The sequence below is a fragment of the Labrus mixtus genome, chromosome 1, assembly GCF_963584025.1.
Source record: "Labrus mixtus chromosome 1, fLabMix1.1, whole genome shotgun sequence".
Lineage (NCBI taxonomy): Eukaryota > Metazoa > Chordata > Actinopteri > Labriformes > Labridae > Labrus > Labrus mixtus.
In genome coordinates, this window is record NC_083612.1 from 29,561,054 (window position 1) to 29,581,279 (window position 20,226).

The window sequence follows — 20,226 nt, forward strand, 5'->3', positions numbered from 1 at the left end:
AAAATATAAAGGCAAATTAAAAATACAACTTCAAAACAAGCTTGATCCAAAGGCAACTGGACTGGTTGAAGATCTTGAAGACGTTTCACCTCTCCTCTGAAAGGCTTCTTCGGTTCTAAACTATCTGGTGGACGGTGCTAGATCTAGCTCCAGTTGCCTTTGGATCATGCTTCGATATTTACCATGACCTGGAGGAATGAGAACGTATACAGACAATTTCAAAATTGATTCTTAAAGACTTGATAAATCCAGCCCAAGCCACACACACACATAAACTAAGAGAAATAAGTCAAGCACAGGAACACAAAATTCATTGCTAGGACTACATTGATGAGCTTTTGACAGTGACACCTTAATTGAAGTTATCTCATTAACTTGTGTGGACCTTCTGTAAAAAAAAAATCTTGATAATCCCTTTTTTTTCTATAATTTTTTTTGAAAAAGAACAAAATACAGAGTGACATGGATGACATCATACATTTTCCAGCAGTTTATTTAGAACATCTGTAGTGAAGTTTACACAATTAATCAAGGCAACCATTCATTACACAGAGGCAACAGAAATTCTGGTTTAACAAATATTTTGTGCCGGGAAAATATCTGCATGCATTCCCAATGAAGAGAAAACAAAGCACTATAACACACTTTAAGACTGACGCAGGGTTCTGTGCAAGAAAAGCACTTCACTGTGCTGCTAAACCAGCAGAGCTGCTATACTTGAACAGACTAGAAGTGAACAAATTTCTATTTGTATAAGTCTCAAAACTGTTATTAATTCAGGGATATCAACCTTAAACTTCTAGAATCAAGAATAGAGAATGTTTTACTTGGGCAAAGGGTAATGTTCTGTACATTCTTCCATTTCTATGAATAAAAATGCTGCATAGCATTATTTTCATGTGACAGAACATAAATCTTTAAATAGAAACTACGATAAGGGACATTCCGATCTTTCATGCAACAATGATGCAAATACGAATACAGAATGAAATAATCATGCAAAGTGTGAGAAAAAGATTCAGACTTTTGTTCAGTGGTGGTCAAAATCATATGTTAGTATAGCTCTGATAAATATTTAAAAGCAGCAAATGTCTGTAACAGAACTAAAGCTAATACTTTGGGATAAGGCACCAACAAAACTAAATGTACAAATGATCAAGGCGTATGACTCTAACCAGTACACACAGTATACATGTAGTACCTGTGCTTACAATGAGGTAACTCAATGCAACAGTATAAAGAAAAACACGAGCAAAACAATATGTTAAGTTGCTGGAAGTGGGATTTTTTTTTTATGACGCATCAAATAACTGATGACTTCAACAGAAGATATTCAACATGACTCCTTCCAGTTAAATCCACATAAAACAACTTTTTGCTAATACTTCCTCTCATCTGATGTGTGTTTCCCCTCAGTAACATACCTGCATAACTTCAGCACTGTGTGCTGCACAGTATACACTTACACCCAGCTAATGAATAAGTCAAAGACACTGACAGCCTAGTCTGCTTACTGACTTTAATTGACTTCTTAGCTATAGGAGGCCAAGACACCAACACGTTTTCACACAACAACATAATACTTCACAAAACACATTTCAATGAATGTTGTGCAACAACTAACAAGACAAACATTTCATTTTTTACTTGTGCCACATTTGTATATTTAGGATACAACTCAACTGTTGAAGGCTTCACAGGCTTTTATTTTGGAAAACTTAAGCCGACACGTTCTCAATGGTCAACTTTTCCACTGACTGCAAAGCTTGTGTGCAGTAACTCTTAGCTTATGGACATGCTGCCACTGATTAGGTAACATGAATGAGGCAGCAACCATCTGCACAAGCTGCACAATGCACTGTACGTCACATACGTATGAAATACGTAAACTGCTTGCAGAGTAGCTGAGATGAATCTGTTCTCATGCGGAATATGCATATCTGAAAGCTGTCAATCAGGTTACTTTTATCAACCTTTTGTTGAACTGCTAAAGCCGTCATCTCTATTAAGTGCAGATCCAACATTGATGAAACATTGAGTTGTTGTTTTCTTACATCTAATAAGAACGAGCATTGAAAACCAGTCACATCAGTTAAACACCGTCATATAGAAGCAAACTGGCATTTCAGACAAGACACGTACGATGTGTTATTTATGTGCAAATAAATATGTAAACTGTCACAGGAGCTGATAAATCATGCCTGTTGAGCTAATAAAGTGCAGCAGAGCTGTCAGGATTTAAACCTGGAATGACTCTGTAGATTACGACTCCATGGGAATGTTTAAAGACTGTTTTGCAGACTTCTTGCTGCTTAGCCTGTGGTCCGCTGGACGACAGTGTAGGCTGATTCCCCTTCAAAGGAATAGGCAGACATGAGAAACCTGCGCTAGAAAACTTCAGACAGCTCTTCAATGAGGGCTTCAGCGGTTTGGTTTCTCAGGGTGCTGAAAGAGAGCACAGAGCTCCTCACAAGTCTGCGTTTCCACAGAGCTGAAATGAGACTCCATATTCCAGGCCAGGTCTGCTGACAAGAAGTCATCCATGACAGTTTGTGTTTCGTTGCTGGTCAGGAAGAGGTGTCCCAGGCCTTCTGCCTGGCTGGGCACAGTCTGAGTCTCTGTGCTGCTCAGCAGCCTTGCGTGCTCGCCCTGACTGACAGGTGTCTGAGCAGAGAGGCCTGTGGGAAATGAAGGGAGATCTGTCTGTGTTTCTGTGTCTGAAGACTCTGTGCTCATTGAAAAGCTTGAATGTCGCAGGATACTGCTTAACGGCATGTGGCTGCCAGCGCTCAGCAGGAAATTGAGGTCAGTCTGAGTTTGAGTATCAAATAGCTCCAGGTCGTTGGCTTGGGTTCGACTTGGTCCAGCGCTTTGGTCCAGTTCATCCAGCAGGAGGAAGTCTGTCTGGGTTTGGATGTCCAGAGACTCCAAAGGTGTGTCTCCAGCCAGTCCTCCCAGCTCGCTCTCCTCCGTCTGTGTCTGGATGTGCACAGCGTTAAGAAACTCCTCAAAATCAAAGTCAATAGCGTTATGTTGCTCTTGAACGGTGGCCTCTGTGAGCACCTGGTGGCCTGACATGCTGTCAGAAAGAATATTCTCTAAGTCATTTAACAAGGTCATTGTTTGGGTCTGGTTGTCCGCCATGTTGTTTGAATTGAGCTCATCTGTCTGCACACCAAAACACATACCACCAACTGACTTTGAGTCCACATATATACTGCTTCCTGCAGCTGTGAGGGTGTCATCTATGTCCAGAGCTGTCTGTGTGGAAACACTGAGGGAGTCACTGCAAAATAAGTCGGAGCACATGATAGCCTGGTCCTGAACCTTCTCCTCTGACTGTGGCGAGGCAAAACGTGTCTGTGTTTGCCTGGTTTTGTATGGGGGCATAGCTGAGAAGGAACAAGGAATTTGGCTCGTGCACTGGCTGTCCGTTTGAGCTCCAATAGAGGACGTGTCTCTGTCCCAAGAGGAGAAAGTCTGTGTTTCAACGCTGACTGGTAGGAGGACTTGGGCGCTGACGCTGATGTCTGTTTGAGAGCAGGACGACACTGAACACTCACCCACAGAGCACAAGCCCGTTCCATCCCCAACCCCAACTCCTGTGGGTATTTTTGATAAGTACGATTTGTCAGTCTGAATGTTGGTGGATGTGCTTTTTCCACGATGCCCTCCCAGGCTGCTGGCTGAGTCCTCTGTTCCTGCCAGGTCCAGACTAACCTGCACCCCTGTGCTTATGGGCCCCAAGTTAGAACGGGAACTAGGCATGCTGTCCTTGAAACCCAAACTCTTAGCATGGGGTTGGGGTACCACCGCTCCTGTGGCTTGTGACAAGAGGTGCAAGGTGCTGACTGAGCCTTGGCTGTCCACTGTCAGCACTAAAGACCTCAGAGCACCGCTATCTGTAGATGGGAGGAGGACAGGCAGGTGGGCCAACTGCATCACAGGAACACTGACCAATGCCATCTTGGGCTTTGGTAAGAGCAACTTCTGGAGGTTCTTACGGGGGTTTGAGTTCTGGTTTCCTGAGTCTAGGATATGGCCAGGTATGTCAGAAGGGAGAGCAGTTTCTGTTAGTTCTTTAGTAGCAGACAAGATCTGACAAGTTGACTCACTGATGTTAAGCTTTTCAGAACCACTCAACAGTTTCTGCATCTTTCGCTTCTTTACCGGAGGAATTCTGTTCGGAAAACAAAACAGATACAAAGAAAGCCAGTCAGAAGTTATATTTTCTGCAACTTAAAGTAAATTTAAAAATCAATCATTCTGCGTTTTTCAAGTACATGCCTGTGTTCTGTGGGTATCTCATGACCCGTCCTGTAGTTATGGGAGAGTAGAGCAGCCCGACTAGCATAGGGGCAGCCACATGTGCACTGGTATGTCTTTCCGCAGTCTTCTATGTGCCTCTTCAGGTCCCACTCTGTGCTGTAGCCATTGTTGCATTTGACACACTTGTGTTTCTTCTCTGCATGCATCTTCATGAAGTGCTACAATGAAACAGATCCAGTAAAAAAAACTTCCCAAACAATAGTTTCATAACAACTGATAGAAGGTGTATTTATTAAAGGCTAATAATCATGAAAAAAGGCTGAAACGTGAAGTATACAATATTAAATATTAAGTATTCTTTGACAGGTGGCAGTAAAAAAGTTGTATTCTGGTACGAATAAACTTTGACTGTATGACTTAACTCCTGTGAAATGTTTTTGTGACAAATTTGCAGCATAGTAGCATTGGAGAGGTTTACATGTGACTGGAGGAAAGGCTTACTTGTTTAACCAGGGAGAACTGGGAGAAGGGTCTGTTTGGCCCCCTGGGACAACCTTCAATGGGGCAGCAGTAAAGTTTGTGAGAGCCCTTCATGTCTTTTCTGACCGTGGGATTGACAATACCTTCCTGAGGATGAGAATAGCAGCAAAAGTGAAAGACAAAGCACAAACATATTTGAATATAAAATATTAACGCATAATGCATTGCCATTTAATAACCCTACGTTAAAAAGCTTACAGTGAATGTTAAATTGCTATATAACCACACACACACACACACAGTTATAAGTTTGCATTCAAGCAGTTTTGGCGAGACAACTCAGATTGTGTCTGATAATCTAAGCCTTTTACTTGACTGACAATATCTCTAACAGCACCTGATGCAAAATGCACCAAAAGTCAATTATTATGTGTATATAAAAATACAAAATGTTCTCTTTCTATGCCCTGGTTCACTTATATTCAAGGAAATATTACTACAAGAAACAATAAAAGTGGTGCTTGTACACTGCCTTGCCTCTCTTAGTCAGTGTAGATTATATGATGTATAACTCAAGGCACCACACATCTGCATGTGCAGCAGGCTCTGCTTTTCATGCCTTGAAGTTAAAAACAACAACAAGCTTGACAGTACGTATGGTTTAACAGGTTGTTGCTTCTCTCTCAGCCATGAGGTTGGGCTTTCTAAAGAAACCATCAGCACATTATATATTTAAAACTAATGAAAAAGCATAATCATCGAGGAAAACAATAACTACACTAACACTGAAAACGGACAAAACCATCATCCACTATACCAGTAAGACTGTAAATACTACCGCCTCTCAGTGGCCAAGGTCATCTCTGTCTGTAGTAACACTGGAGGGAACAGAGCAGCTGACAAACACACTCAAGTTTATGATGAGGATTTAGAATAAATAGAATAGCCAGCAGTGAATGTTCTGACTTTTGGCTTTAGATATATCCTCTGGTGGTAAGCTGACAGCTGAGTCATGTCAACATGTTATTCATCATCAGTGGGTAGCTTGTTGTAGCCCAAAAAAACAGGAGCAAGTCCAGCTTCACTGTCTTTGCTAAACCAGGATGACTTCTCAATGCAGAGATTATAACCTTTTTCAGTAAAACACATTGCAGTTAAAAGTTAGTGAAATAGACTCATTTTGGTTTCTCTCTGGTGCTGGTGTTTGAGACATACACAACAGTGGCAAGAATAGCTTTAACAGTCACACATAACTTATTAAAGCAGATCCAAACAGGATGATTAAATGCCTTCTGTAAGCTATTCCAGCAGATAAGAGCTTGATTGTGGCGTCATTCAGCCATATTGTCAATTATAATGCACAATGAAACACGGGGTTAAAGTTTCAAATACAAGTACACTTATAAACAATGATGAGCAACTAAAGTAAGTTTCTCATCGGTCTTGAAGATGAGTTTCTGACTGTAATTTTAGGGTTCCTAAGTGTAAAAAATACTAATAAATGATGACTTGCCAAACCAGCTGATTCAATCAAACATACCTAATTCTACTTTAAAGTGACGTGGTTAAATCCCAGATGGGGTCTTTACAAACTCTTCTGGCTAACTCCTACGTAGAGCTCATTTAAATTCTAACATTCACCTATTTTAGACAAAGAGCTTAGTCTAACTCTGGACAAAAGGCAGCCTTTCTCTGCAAAGAACTTCATTCAGAGAGGAAACAGTAAAACACAGCCTCCCACTGAACGGCCCAGTATACTGAGGACTTAGGACCAGGGTCAGAAATAGACTTGAGTCCATCAGCTTTTGCCTGACTGTAAAGAATTGACTGTAAAGTGGAGCTAAATGAAGCTGCTGGTAGGGTTGTGGTTCATGAGCTGATGACTTGCTAAAACAGATTTATCCTTGTATACAAACCCAAATAAGATGTTGCACAGATTTCTGCAACCAGGGCGGACATGTGGAAGAAATGTAAGGGTTAACCCCTGTTTATTTACAGTCTATTGTTAAGTCAGATACGTATCGAAAACTGCAGTGAGCATCAGTCCATATCAGTGATTGGTGACGTCACCAAAGTAGCTAGTTACAATGATGCTAGCTGACTCAGACAAGATACATGTTTCGCAGAACCATTCAGATAAAAGAAAACATTTTTCACAACCTTTACTATTGTGCTGTGTTTGCCAATCCTCACTTTGATGCGTTTGCTCGGATGAAGTGGGTTCTGGATGACTTGCGTTTTCCAGTTTTATGACACAGTGTTTTCACAAAACCCGAGTTAGCCAACTTAGCATCTCGGTAATGCACTGCTCTTCTAAATGATTTAAACAAGACTTTAAAAACGTTTACCTTAACTCGGTGTGACTTCACAAGATGCATGTTCAGTGCAGGTGTGTTGGGGAGGATCTTGCCACATCCCTCCACGGTGCAGAGGATGTTCGTCCTCACTCCTTTGGTCAGCTCCGTGATGGTGGGTTTGATCATTTCCCCGGACTGCGACAGAGACTCGTCGTGACATTTCGGACTGTCTTGAGTGACGTCATCTCTGTTACTCGCTTTACTTATCGCAGATGAAGCCATGTTTCTGCGCTGACAGTCCATCCTATGTTTGGCAAAAAGCCCCAGAAGCAGCATTGAATGAAAAGTGGCATAACGTCCCTCAGCTTTGCCTGAAAGGCTGCATCGACACCCGCCTACCGACAAAGCGTCGCACACGTCACTTCCTTTATCGCAGCACTTCCGCTTTACACAAAACAAATTGTAAAGCTAAAAAAAAAATACTCTTCTCGGTAAGGGAGAGTATTACAGCTATTCACTGTTCCTAAATTAAGTGAAAGTCTATATACTTATTTTGGGATATTTTGGGGATACATTTGAATATTAGATTATGTTCGGGGTATTTTGATTATTATTGTTTACATTCATTTATTTTGCTACATGGGGCATAAGGGTGGAGTCTGTACATGGGTGTGTCTATATAGCCAGGTAGCCAGGTGAGACTCAGGTAGGCACCTAATGGGTTAATGGTTTTTACCAGGAAGCCTGGACACAATGGCAGGATGACAGGGCAAGAGAGACAGCAGCGTTTTTTGTTGTTTGTTGCCTGCTTGATGTCTCTGGATAAAATAAACCACCCTAAAATCTTCAATCATCATCTGGACAATGGACTTATTAATATATCCTGCGTAAGATTCACCCTCTAGCTGCCTCAGTGGCTTTATTATGAGTTTGTGTTAAGTTTATAGATATCACCACTACAGGGAGTAAATTATCCCTCTACAAGAAGGTAGACATAGTTACATGTCAAGATAAGTCAACAGTATAGTTGTTCTGAAAACATTATCGTTTTTGTTTTTTTTCAGATTTGATATTATTATAGTTCCAAAGAAATCTAAATCCTAGTTCTTCCTCTACACAGTAGGATGAAACAATAAAAATAAATAACGTCTGACAGTAACAATTTCTGTTTTTAGAAGTGCGAAGATCTCGTTCCTGGACATTACCATGTGACACACGTGATAACCACAATGCCGTGATAACAAAAAAGTGGAAAACATTGTTGATAAAAAAATACAAATAAAACGCAAAGTTGCAAAATGTCAAACTCAGTTGTTTTTTTATTACAATGGAGAAGAGTATTAAAAATCCTGCGGATGTTAGATTAACATTAAGTTGTATCAATCGGCCACTTCAACACCAACAAAAGTGAACAAAATGACAGTTAATAACTGACTTATTTACATCTGAAAGCACATATAAACAAAAACACAAGTTCATTGTTACCGCCGAGATCACTGGCTCTTTCAAAGCCATTTCAATGAGGAGATCAATGATAGAATTATAAAAACAAACCACGGGTGGGTCTGACGTGGCAGAGCTGGTCCAGAACGAGAGCCCCTTAAATCAAGGATCCGTCCCCAATAAGCCTGCTGCTGGCACATTTATGAGTCCATTAATCAAAAGGTCTGTCATCCATTAGTTTTGTGGTCGTGTTTGTGAGGAGGCACCAGGGTCATTGTCTGTGACGACAAAATAATTCTTTCCTTTTAGGGAAATAGATGAGAGTAGAGGGGTGACAGGCGTGGAGGCAAATCCTGTAAAGTACATAAAACATGAAGGTGGTTAAACAAATACATTTATTTTATTTTTTAAGCCAATAATTGCCAATGTCCTTAACAATGAAGCGACAGGGTGGAAAAAACAACCCCAGAATGTAATTCCCTGTGACTATGAGGTGTTCATGATGAATGTTGCTCTGAGGGATATTTCCTTTCATGTGTGTGCCCTCTTGTGGTCATTTCTTAGGAGTTGCAGTCATGTAAAACATTCAAAGTTGTGGTTACTGATTAAATGAGGCACATTGTTGATATCATTTCCTATTTCATTCTTAATTTCTTCCCATGCCTGAGGCTAAACAGACTCTAGTTACCTGAAGATGCACAGTCTCTGAGTGACTCCAGGAGGTTGTTGCTTGAAAATTTGACTACACATCTGAAGGGCTCCTCTCTGTCAGACATGGTCCTGTTGGTCGGATCTTTGAATCTTGTTTCCAGCTAAGGAAACATGGCACAAAACAAAATGTGACGTTCAATCAAGAGAGAAACATTGTCATTTGCTTTTTTGAACTGAAATATTAAGAACACCAAGAATGCCATGTTGCTTTCATCTGAATTTCAGACTATTCTCCTTGTCAATTATAATACATCAAAGCATGCCTTAAAGTACCTTGTAAACTGCCGTCTGTATCTGAGGTAATGTCCCATCACCAAAGGCTTCAGTGGCCATACGACGTCTGTTTGCTGCATTACCAGCCTGTTCTTTTTCTATGTGTGGGTGTGTAAAAACAAATACAATTAATCACAGGTCTGATGTCTGGCATGCACACACACCTTCCAGCCAAATACATTCAACTAAACAAACAATTTTCAAATATGAGCAAATACGCAGTTTTAAACATACTTAAGGCAGGGTGAGTCTTCTCTGCAAGGGGGCTGGGACACTTTGTTGGAAACACCTAGAAACAAAACGTGAAATTTAAAACACCAAAAATCTAATAAATCAGATTGGTTTTCTGTAAATGTGAACAACTGTCTTCCACTGTAGGCTTGTCTAAAACTTAGGATTCTAGAGGTTATCGATTGATTGGATTTATTTTCAGACAAAGTCTGAAAATGTGTCTTGCATCACAGCCGCGCCATTTACAACATAAAAATGAAGGCAAAATACAAAGATAAATAATCAACAAAAAAATATAGTTCAAAATATGTTCTTGATATGTTATTAGGTTAACAAGTATATCTACCTGAATCTATCTATTGAGATGTTGGGACAAAAAAAAGGTTCCAACTGAGTGATAGAGAAGTGCTTACTTAACATACTTAATTGTGTTATTAAAATAATGAATTATTTACAGATATACAGTCGAGCCTTTGACAATGTGTTACTACAGTTTATCACTTAACATTATATTATATTTTAAAGGTTTTGAGTTATCAATGTTAAATATATTATTCAAGCCTTGGCCACCACCAATCAGGATATGTCTGATTTTCAGTTATATTCTGTTGTCATCACAACAGACCTACCTGTTGGTATTGTCTCATCAGCAGGTCCCTGATGGCAGTAAGTTTGCGTCCACTGAGATTAGCGTCCTTGAGAGTTTGATATCTAGTTGATAGAACCAAGGCCTGCAAAACACACCACTCTTTAAAACGGGAAGAGGACACAAAGGAACAAAAAAATAAAAATGCACCAACAATGACAAATATTAAATATATCCTCACCTGGGATAACAGCGGCCTGTGCTTTGAAGTCAGGCTGGTCACAAAGACGTATGGGGTCTGAAGATAGTGTACAACATATGTTGGTTTCAGGTGGTTGGGGCGAGAGAAGCTGTCCCCCCAAGCAATCCGAATCCACACAGCTTCATCTGTGTGCTTCTTTATTTTGACAGACACCTTGAATGTAAAAGCAGACTCTAAATGAAGGATGTTTAACACAGAGCAGACCATCGAAAGGATTTCAATTATGCAACTATATCATCACTTTGTAGCTTATGTGAGGAGAAAGATGTGGCTTACATGTCTTACAAGCTCCCTGAGGTGATATTTGAATAGTTCCTTGAACTGTGTCAACTCTACACAGTGAGCATCATCTGGAATAAAAAAGAGAAAATGTAAATATAAACAACTACAAAACATAAGGTATGGAAATGGCAGAGACATTTGCAGTGGCAATCTAACAACAAAAAGTGCCACTGGAGGGAATTTTAAGTCATTTCCAACCCATGGTGGGTTAAGTCCACCGTTAATTATGTTTGCAGTATTTATTTATCAACAATCTTAAAAACACCAACAAAAAGACAGGTGTAGGCCTATTCTGCTTAAGACGAAACTAGTCTAAACGCGGCGGACAACATCTTCACACACTTATGGTTGAAAAACTGTGTGGCTTCCACTAATTGCCTATTCCCATTCACCTGTGTCTCCCCTTTCTACCTACCTGTGACACACACACACACACACACACACACACACACACGCACGCACGCACGCGCGCACGCGCAAAATTTGCGACAACAACATTTTTAAAAAAAAAAACAGGTGACCATTCCTGTGTAAGTGTAAAACAGAGTCCAGCTGAATTGTTTCATGATTGATCACTTGTAGAAACATCCTGATCAAACCAGCATGTGTAGTTTTTTGGTCCAATAAAAAGAACAAAAGAAAAGCTGCAGACTTTCACCTTCATAGCACAAGATGCATATTGATGTTTTCACAAACCTTCAGGGTCCAAGAGTTGGTAAGCATACCACATTCCCTGGTCTGGATTATCAATGATGTCTGAGAGACAATGAAAGCACAACAACACATGACACAATGCATGATGAATCGACTAAAAGTATTATTTACCATCACACCTTGGTGTTACTCAAGTCCAAATGACAAAATAATTTCATTTGACTTACATATCATCTCGAGCTCTGTGATGCGTTTGAGTGTCCACTCATTTTCCTGAAAACACAGTAGATCACATGAAACGAGGTAAGTGTTACGCCCCACTTCATCAAGTAGTATATTTTGGTAAATGTATGAACTTCTTATCAAGTTTGACGGGTTTAACATGAACGATGAAGTTTTTAAAAAGAAGGTTTTCTCCTACCTCACAAATGGCCCATAGGTTTTCCATTAAGGTCCATTTGGGCTGGGTGAGGTCTAAGGCTTGCTGCTGCTCTGCGGTCAGACGGCCCCACTTGTCCAGAGTTGTTTTTAACATTTGACTCGGTATCCGTCTGACCAGTCGTTGCAGCAGAGTTTTCACAGACTCGTCCATTCTTCCTCAGACAGAAACCGACAATTATGTTAACTGTATTTTCAGTAACAGTCTAAGATTTGGAGGATAGTTTGGTTTGTTTTCACGGTTGATCACGGTGGCAACAGTACAGTCCAACATTTATAAACATCCCGCCTACAATGGAGCACACGAATCAACCAATCAGCTGTCGACTTGAATTCATGTTCTTTCCCTTTAGCGCCCTCTGCTGTGTTGGAGTGTTAATGCTACAACATAGTTCCGCTGTGGATAGTAAGTACCCTGATAGTACTACAGGATCATTAGTAACATCTGTACAGCGGTGGAAGAAGCAGGGGCGTTGCCAGGATTTCGGGGCCCCATGAAAAGATATCACAATGGGGATCCCCCATCACAGTCTCAGCTAGCACTTCAATACTGCTATGTTCACACCTCCAATACACAAATATGCATCCAATGAGAGAAGTAGATGGGGTGGAGCCATTTTTAATGACTTAATATAAGGTATGGTTCAAATTCCCAAACCATAAGTTTGATCTTATTCAAAAGGGTCACAAGACGTCTCTGTGTTTTAAAAAGAAAAGTAATGAAAGGAAGGAAAATAATGCTGAAATAAACATTGGCCTATTTGTTTTGTTTTCTGAGTTTTCTTTAACTAAAGATACTTTGAACAGTTATTAAATAACTTAATTATATATTTTGAATATTTTTAAACTATAGTATACTATATTATTATAATATAGCTAATGTAAGCTGTACTTAGGGCACACCAACTAATAGAAGAGTTTTCTTTATTTTTACCATTTTCCACATTTTAGAATTATAGTAGATATTAAAACAACAACAATTCAACATTTCATTTCAGTTTAATTTTGGAAATAAATGTATACATATGTAGGCATCAACTTCAATATTTATATTTACATAAGAAACACATGTCAAATATTTAAGAATAAGCCTTAAGATCAAAATGTCTATAAGATAATAACATGCATTTCAATCAGGTGTGTCCAAACATTGTACTGATACTGTACGTTATCAAAGGTCCTGCCTTTTGGGAAAGGAGCAAATCATTGCAAGAATTTGCTGTTGACTGCTGTCAATCAGTTTGATATCATTAAACAGTTACAAAAAAAGCTTAGTGTTTTTTCAATAAATTGTGTATTTTAAGAAATCGAGAATGGGATGGGGTTTCTTTCTTTTTGCAGATGATTGGGCAATTTGGAAGTGGAGGAGAAACTTGGATTTCATTGCAAAGAAACTTCAGGAGGCAATGAGAAAATTAGAGGAGTGGTCCTATAAATGAAGTTTTCAGTGGATAAAACTTGGGCAATTTTTCTTTTACAAATAAGAGAATCAAGAGTGGCGAGAAACTAAAACTATACAATCAACTGCAAAGAGTTAAACACTTTAAGTTATTAGGTTTGGATGAGAGAATTACATGAGCTGTATATGTTCAGAAAATTCTCAGTGTAAAAAAAGTCTTAAATGTTTTGAGGTGTTTGGTTGGAAGTGAGTGGGGAGCAGTCAGAACTGCACTGAAGGCCATATGCACTGGATTAACAAGATTACTGAAATATTATGTTATGGTTGTGTGGTTTATGGGTCAACAGCTAGAACAACTCATACAACATGAGATAACATTAACATCACTGAGATTATACGAGGATACATAAAAAGGGAATACAGTTTGAGATGGGATAAATGCCTGTAAGAGGATATAGCTCTCATTGGGATAATTCACAGGGCCATAGTCAAGATCATCCAACACAGGATCCCTAAAAAACCTTTTTGGAAAAAGGAGAATGAAACAAATGGCTTTGGGTGGACAGTGATACAGAAAGCAGCAAAATATAGAGCAGATCAGTTAAACCTTAGTCCAACAGTATCAGCGATACAGCCTTGGATACTGACTCAGGCCACTGCAGATCTCGCTTTATTAGAAAAGAAGAACAAGGATAGGGAGTTCAATTTTAACTAAAAAACCACAGAAATATATTGATGGGACAGTTATGTTCAGATGCATTGAAAAATATAGTTAAAAAGTAGGAGAGTCACATTTATTGTTTCAGAGCGTCGTGTGACTGTTAAGAAAGAATCAATAAGGGACAGAGGATACAAATAAATGTGTTCAGATTCAAGTTCACCACTAACCAGTTTTCAAAACAGTCATTCAGACCGATAGAAATATATCCAGTATTATACACAGAGGCTCTGCTAGTCAGGCAAGGCAGGCAACTTCCTGGGGCCAGTTGGAGGCTCCCAGGTGCCAACAAACTACCACAGCAGCTGGTCAAAATGACAGTAAGAAACCTCCGTAAGGGGCCCCCATCTGACAGCACTCCCTCTTGTTGCCCTGCTAAGTGTGACACTTTTGCTTTGAACGCCACATTTGTCAATGAAATTCACTGAAGGAAAATGAAGAGGGAAAGAAAGAGGGAAAGAGGAAGAGGAAGTAAGTGCCGGGAAACTAGCAGACAAATTGGTGATGAATGCTGGTTGTAGGGGCTCCCAATGAATTTTTGCCCCAACAGACAATCGCTGCTGATTATATAAATAACAGTCATATTTGTATGGGCACGTATATGAAACAAAGGATCTAAGGTGGCAAAGGAGGCCACAGATGACTTGGCAGTTAGCATCAGTCAGAAGAAAGTCATTGTAAAGCAGAGACTGAAGGAAAAGAAATAGAAGAAAGGAAAGGTGGATGGTTTTACAGAATCCAGTGGAGGATTGCTTAACTGAGGAGTTTCAAACATAAGTAGATATTTGATATGATATTTAAAGTAACTTAAAATAACACAGACTGATGTGACCAGTATGGACAAGAGCAAAAACAATGGAACATAATATTCTACACTCTCATTCATTTGAGAGAAGTATAATAACAATAATATAATAGAAATATAAAGATCTCTAAAAAGTGCTATATGATCTTATAACAGTAATTTAGACAAACTAACTGTATTTATTTATTTTAATTATTTTTATAGAAAAGTAACAAACCATATTCTGCTCTACACTTCATGCCATAGACTATACTCCATGCAAGTAGGTGGCAGAAATGCCTCTAAGAATAAGAAGTGTTTTAGTTGTGATTTGTGAGTTGCACCAGCAAGTTACTGGAAAGACATGTTGTGGAACAGACACTTTAGAGATGTTAGACAACACTACATACTGCAGAGGAACTCAGGGGGAAATGGTATTTAGATTTTTAGAGCGTACAGGAATTGTTACAAGAAGTTAATGCTCTCATCAAAAAGGCCTGCTCTGTGATAGGCTGCAAGCTGGACTCTTTTGTAGTGGTGACAGAGAGGAGGACTCTTAACAAACTGTTATCCATTATGAATAATCCTGATCACCCTCTACACAGCCTACTGGACAAACAGCGGAGCAGCTTCTCCAACAGACTGATTCAACTCTGCTGTCACAAGGACAGACTTATTTTTACAGTCTATGGGACAGACACAGGAAATCTTTCTTACCGAAGGCCATAACTCTGTACAACAGCTCACCTCATGTGAGCAAATAACTGTCATCATCATAATATCTGTCTCTCCATACTGTAATCTGTTCTGCACATGTTTAAATTTACTAATTATCCCTGCACTCATGTTCACTTCATTTGTCTGTCTACTCGCCGTTATATTGAATAGTTTCTGCTGATAATATGTCTGCACTCATGCACTTTAACTTATGTCATTACTGTCCATTTACAACTCTGTTTTTGCACATTTACATTTAATCTTTCATATCTTAGACTAGTAATGCTTAGTTAAATCCTGGTTGTATATATTCACATTCTTAGTTTTGATATTTTTAGTACTTATTTACTTTGTATTTAATATTATATTGTGTTTAGATTTACTAATATTGTGTTTTTTACTCAAGTAAATATAAAGTAATTCTATTCTATTCTATTAGTGTAGAAAAGCTTTTCTGACCTACACTCCAGTCCAGAGGGTGGCAGTAGTGCACCTGCAAGTTGTTTGTCAAACGCAATAAACAGAGAGAAGAAGAAGAATTGTTTTGCAGGCATGTCCTACAGGTTCGTTCTGCATTTGTAGGTTACATGTTTTGTCTGTGCAACACCAGTAGATCAAGTGGTAGAGACATTATAGGAACCGGTGTCGTTATTACACGGGGAGAAAGACGAAACCTTTGTCCACACTTCTTCAGTGATTTAATGGATTTATGAAAAACAGTGAAGACATTGGAGGCCTAATTAGCAGCGAGCTAACATTTGACTGTGGGTTTCAAGAAAACTTAACATCACACATCCTCACAACTGGTAAGAGTAATTCAGTTATCAAACCCAAAGCCTACTGGTATCTGACTTGTAGAATATCTCAGTAAATTAAACTAAATATATAGCCTGGAAGATATATAGTACGAGTAAGACAAGCTAACCTTTACACTCCTGTGTGAAAACACAACTCTGCATGTTTTTTGAATGAGATTATTCTAGTCAAGTCTGCACTGTTTACATGGTTCAAGAGAATTGAAGGGGAAATGTTAACAAAAATGTGTAACCTCTCTGCATCTCTCTGTGTCTGCAGGTAAGTGTCCAAGGGAAACAAACACCATCATCACTATGACAGCTCAGGAAGGAGAGGGATGGGGAGGCATTAGTATCCTTTAGAAGATGTCTCCAGTGCAGAGCTCAAATCATTCTGGGTTGACTTCTAGTGTGTGTACAGGTCGAGCAGTGATTCCCAACATATTTCGTTGGAGCCTTCCCTACTTGTATTTAAGAAATGCTGGACCCACACTAACATGTCTCTTTTCTGGCGTAAGCTTGACATTTTTCTATTAACATCCCAACATAAAAAATAGGCCTAAGCACATTAGTTCTTACCAAAACATGTATTAATAATTATCCAGTAAGTGTGTTTTCTTGATTTAAGTTGATATGTGCTAATCTTATTTTGACAACCACAAGCATTAAGAGTATTTCTAACAGCAATAGAATAGAATAGAATAGAATTACTTTATTGATCCCAAACTGGGAAATTGTGGCGTTACAGCAGCAGGTTATCCAAACACACAATATGAGTAAAAAACACAATGTTAGCAAATCTAAACACAATATAATATTAAATACAAAGTAAATAAGTACTAAAAATATCAAAACTAAGAATGTGAATATATACAACCAGGATTTAACTAAGCATTACTAGTCTTAAATAGGAATATTAAATATGAAAGATTAAATGTAAATGTGCAAAAACAGAGTTGTAAATGGACAGTATTGACATAAGTTAAAGTGCATGAGTGTAGACATATTATAAGCAGAAACTATTCAATATAACGGCGAGTAGACAGACAAATGAAGTGAACATGAGTGCAGGGATAATTTGTAAATTGAACAAGTATATTACAATTAAGCTATTTATTTATCCTGCTAAAATGCCAACAAGGCACATGTTCCAGGTTTTGAGTTATGGATAAGTATATATTTTGTGGGAGAAACCATTAAGGTGTATTAAATTAAAAAAGTGTGAATCTTTATCTCCGTAGATGAACTTTGAACTCTGGGATACTGAGAGTGGGTTTCTTCGAGTTTCTTGAACTAAAACATTGTTTGAAAATGAATATACGTCCATCATAGTCATATAATGTGTATTTGATGTCAAGCATATCCCTATGTCATGAAAAAAGGTAGCAATGTAAAACCGTGGTTAAAGGCAAACTCAGAAATTGTTCCCACCACGTAGTATCTCTTGCAGTTATATGTAACAATAACTGTCAACTCAGCGCTCCTCAGTCCGTGCTCCTCTTGTTTGTGGTTTTTCAGTCTTGCTGCAGTGGTACAGTAAGCCCTTAACTCAGCATGCACCCTGACCTGTCTCCTCACCTGCACACAGATGAGTGTAATGTACTGATATCTCAGCTGAGGCAGTGCCACACTGAGGTAGGTCCTGCTCCTAAGTCTATCTGGAACCTTGAGACACACAGAAAACCAAATGATTTAACTTTGTTTCATTTGACCTGCAGCACAATTTCCTGAAGTTCTTCGGCACGTGTAATGATGTGGACCGAGCCATGCGTGAGTGCCTGAAGAAAGAGGTTTGTTAACTATTGTTTGTTTTATTTTTCCCCTTTGTTGACATGCCAAATCAGACACCACAAGTAATGTTACATGTTGTTTTGTTGTTGTTTTTGCGTCTCCACTCAACAGAGACTGGATAAGCGGGAGCGCAGTAAGCAGCATGCACTGGACATGAAAAAGAGGCTGAAAGAAGGACATAAGGAGCATCTCTGAAGGATACTTTCCAGGAATGTCGCAGACGGCACCACAAGCTGAAAGTATTCAGTTACGATACGATACAGCTGATTGTCCCCTTGGGGGAGAATTTGTCTTGGACTCAAGTGTGGCACACATTCAGCCGCCTCCACAGCACAATCAATAAATCAGAAGTTATGGGACATTGAGTGAAGCGTCAGTGTTTAACACTCCTTTTGCTCTTTTGATATCAAGACAGAAGAACGGTAGAAACTTCTGTTAGTTGCAAATTCAGAGCCATGTGGGTTTTTTTATTCACCTGGTCTTAGTATCATTTGAATGTTAACATCAACAAGTAAATGGACCTCTTCTTACATATTATTGACATTAATATTAAGATTCTATTGTTTTATTCAACAGGAACATGCCTGTTTGATGAGAATATTGAGATCATATACCTGCAGTGATTTGGTTTTCATGCCCACCATACTCAGTAAATGTCCTCTGGCATGTACCTCCATAACACTTGATATAATCTGCACTGATTAGAACTTGCTGCGTTGCCAGAACATTTTAGCTCGACACAAAAACCAACTAGCACTTTGGATCAAAGAATGCTGCTTACCATTCATTTCCCCTGTAGTTAGCAGAACACCACAGCTCTATCAAAGAGAGAAGTGAAGATGATGGCTGAACCCCTTTCATCAAACCATTATTTTATTCAGCAGGACTCCTCAGGAATATTGTGGCACCTGAATAATTCATGATAGGCAGGGAGAGTCCGTTTCAGGGATGCATGACAAAGACAAGGATTTAAAAAAAAAAGATCCAAAGCCTGACCAGCGGTTTGGAAACTCTCGCTGTGAGCAGACTCATTGTTGTTTGAAAGTTTATGCGAACGGGGAATCATATTGATTTGTGAAGTTCATTGAAATAAAGTGTGGGAAAAAAAGTAGACTCCTCTTTAATTAAGCATATGTGTTAAAGACTGTAAAAGAGTCAAGTATCTATCATGAGTTCTGCAGGTCTTCAAAAGGCCTTTCATTGTAGTCAATAAGTCATACACTTTAATTCATATTTATTGAACCCTGCCTGCTGATGGCAGTCTGTAAACTGCAACAAAAAGAACATTTTCAGTGTGCTGTAGGCATCAAAGAGGGATTGAATAAGTCTACAGTATATGATGTAGATTCCTATAGAAACCTGTATCACGATGTAAAGAGAATATAAGCTCAGAGGTCCATCAATAATTCAGACCTAACAGCTTCTCATGGTTTACGTTCAGTGACAAGAGCTGGTTAAGGTTTCATCATGTGGCCTGAATGGGAAGCTTCTTTCACATGTTAACAAGTGGTAATGCAACCTCTCTCTCTTTGGTCTCTGGTTGACCCTCTGGATATTTCATTGGCTGACCACTGGCTCCTATAAGTTGATGACCTCACGCTCATGTGACTGAAAGTTCACATTGAGCTCAGGGAACGACACCTGAGCCTTCGTTTGCCTTGTGAAAAACTATGAAATGCAGGCTCAGAATCAGTGTTGGCTGGACATTCACGTTTTTGATTCTCTTTAGCATAGAGGGTGTTTTTTCTAAAAGTAGTTTGTCACTTTTCACCCTGTATTTTTGTGATTTTTTTTCATGTTTCAACACCAGTTGTTGCTTGTTGCAGGCCTATTTTACCTACTGTATGTTCCTCAGACTAACATGAGTATCTCTCTAGATCTCGCTAATCTGTCAACAAAGTCAACAGCACTGAAAGATGTGACCGACAAATGAATCAGAATTTACCCTGAAGTTCAGTTCTTAAATATCTAAATAATCTTTTTATAATATTGCTGTAGGTTTTCAGAGCTCCTAGTAAAAAGATGTGAATTAAACATGTGCTCTTATACTTTTTTGATTGTATTCCTTTAGATAAAAATAATTTAGAAAATGTTTGC

At 39.0% G+C, this 20,226-nt stretch overlaps 3 protein-coding genes across 7 annotated transcripts in view; 1 reads left to right on the forward strand and 2 right to left on the reverse strand.

Annotated features, from left to right (window-relative positions):
• The window catches only part of cenpn (centromere protein N), a 52,567-nt gene extending 40,354 nt beyond the window's left edge, over nucleotides 1–12,213 (reverse strand). Inside the window, exons 1-10 of one of the 2 annotated variants that reach the window (XR_009673762.1) lie at nucleotides 11,910–12,213; nucleotides 11,716–11,761; nucleotides 11,531–11,590; nucleotides 10,829–10,902; nucleotides 10,532–10,705; nucleotides 10,334–10,435; nucleotides 9,708–9,762; nucleotides 9,474–9,571; nucleotides 9,178–9,301; nucleotides 8,624–8,842 (exon numbers count right to left, since the gene is read on the reverse strand). Coding sequence is in view for 1 of the 2 variants with exons in the window: in XM_061041368.1 (XP_060897351.1) it covers nucleotides 8,724–8,842; nucleotides 9,178–9,301; nucleotides 9,474–9,571; nucleotides 9,708–9,762; nucleotides 10,334–10,435; nucleotides 10,532–10,705; nucleotides 10,829–10,902; nucleotides 11,531–11,590; nucleotides 11,716–11,761; nucleotides 11,910–12,080 (1,023 nt within the window). In the remaining variant the exon portion in view is untranslated. Of the gene's footprint in view, nucleotides 1–8,365; nucleotides 8,843–9,177; nucleotides 9,302–9,473; nucleotides 9,572–9,707; nucleotides 9,763–10,333; nucleotides 10,436–10,531; nucleotides 10,706–10,828; nucleotides 10,903–11,530; nucleotides 11,591–11,715; nucleotides 11,762–11,909 lie in introns of those variants that run through there. The other variant, XM_061041368.1, reaches the window with a different exon arrangement.
• Nucleotides 476–7,434, reverse strand: atmin (ATM interactor). Its single transcript, XM_061041321.1, has 4 exons — nucleotides 7,098–7,434; nucleotides 4,771–4,896; nucleotides 4,288–4,487; nucleotides 476–4,180 (listed from the first exon to the last, which is right to left on the reverse strand). The coding sequence occupies exons 1-4, from the start codon at nucleotides 7,380–7,382 to the stop codon at nucleotides 2,422–2,424; spliced, it is 2,370 nt and encodes a 789-aa protein (XP_060897304.1). The 5' UTR covers nucleotides 7,383–7,434; the 3' UTR covers nucleotides 476–2,421.
• A 3,845-nt stretch (nucleotides 12,214–16,058) lies between the features above and the next one.
• cmc2 (C-x(9)-C motif containing 2) lies at nucleotides 16,059–19,242 on the forward strand. Of its 4 annotated transcripts, XM_061041399.1 has the most exons (5): nucleotides 16,059–16,350; nucleotides 16,619–16,690; nucleotides 17,903–17,973; nucleotides 18,057–18,128; nucleotides 18,241–19,242. In XM_061041399.1, exons 1-5 carry the CDS (start codon nucleotides 16,254–16,256, stop codon nucleotides 18,322–18,324), a joined length of 396 nt encoding a protein of 131 aa, XP_060897382.1. In that variant the 5' UTR covers nucleotides 16,059–16,253; the 3' UTR covers nucleotides 18,325–19,242. The 4 variants fall into 4 exon arrangements, with proteins under 4 accessions (XP_060897382.1, XP_060897390.1, XP_060897408.1 ...); XM_061041407.1 differs by lacking the exon at nucleotides 16,619–16,690 and having other exon boundaries at nucleotides 16,062–16,350; nucleotides 17,857–17,973; XM_061041425.1 differs by lacking the exon at nucleotides 16,619–16,690 and having other exon boundaries at nucleotides 16,083–16,107; nucleotides 17,857–17,973.
• Nucleotides 19,243–20,226: the final 984 nt, after the last annotated feature.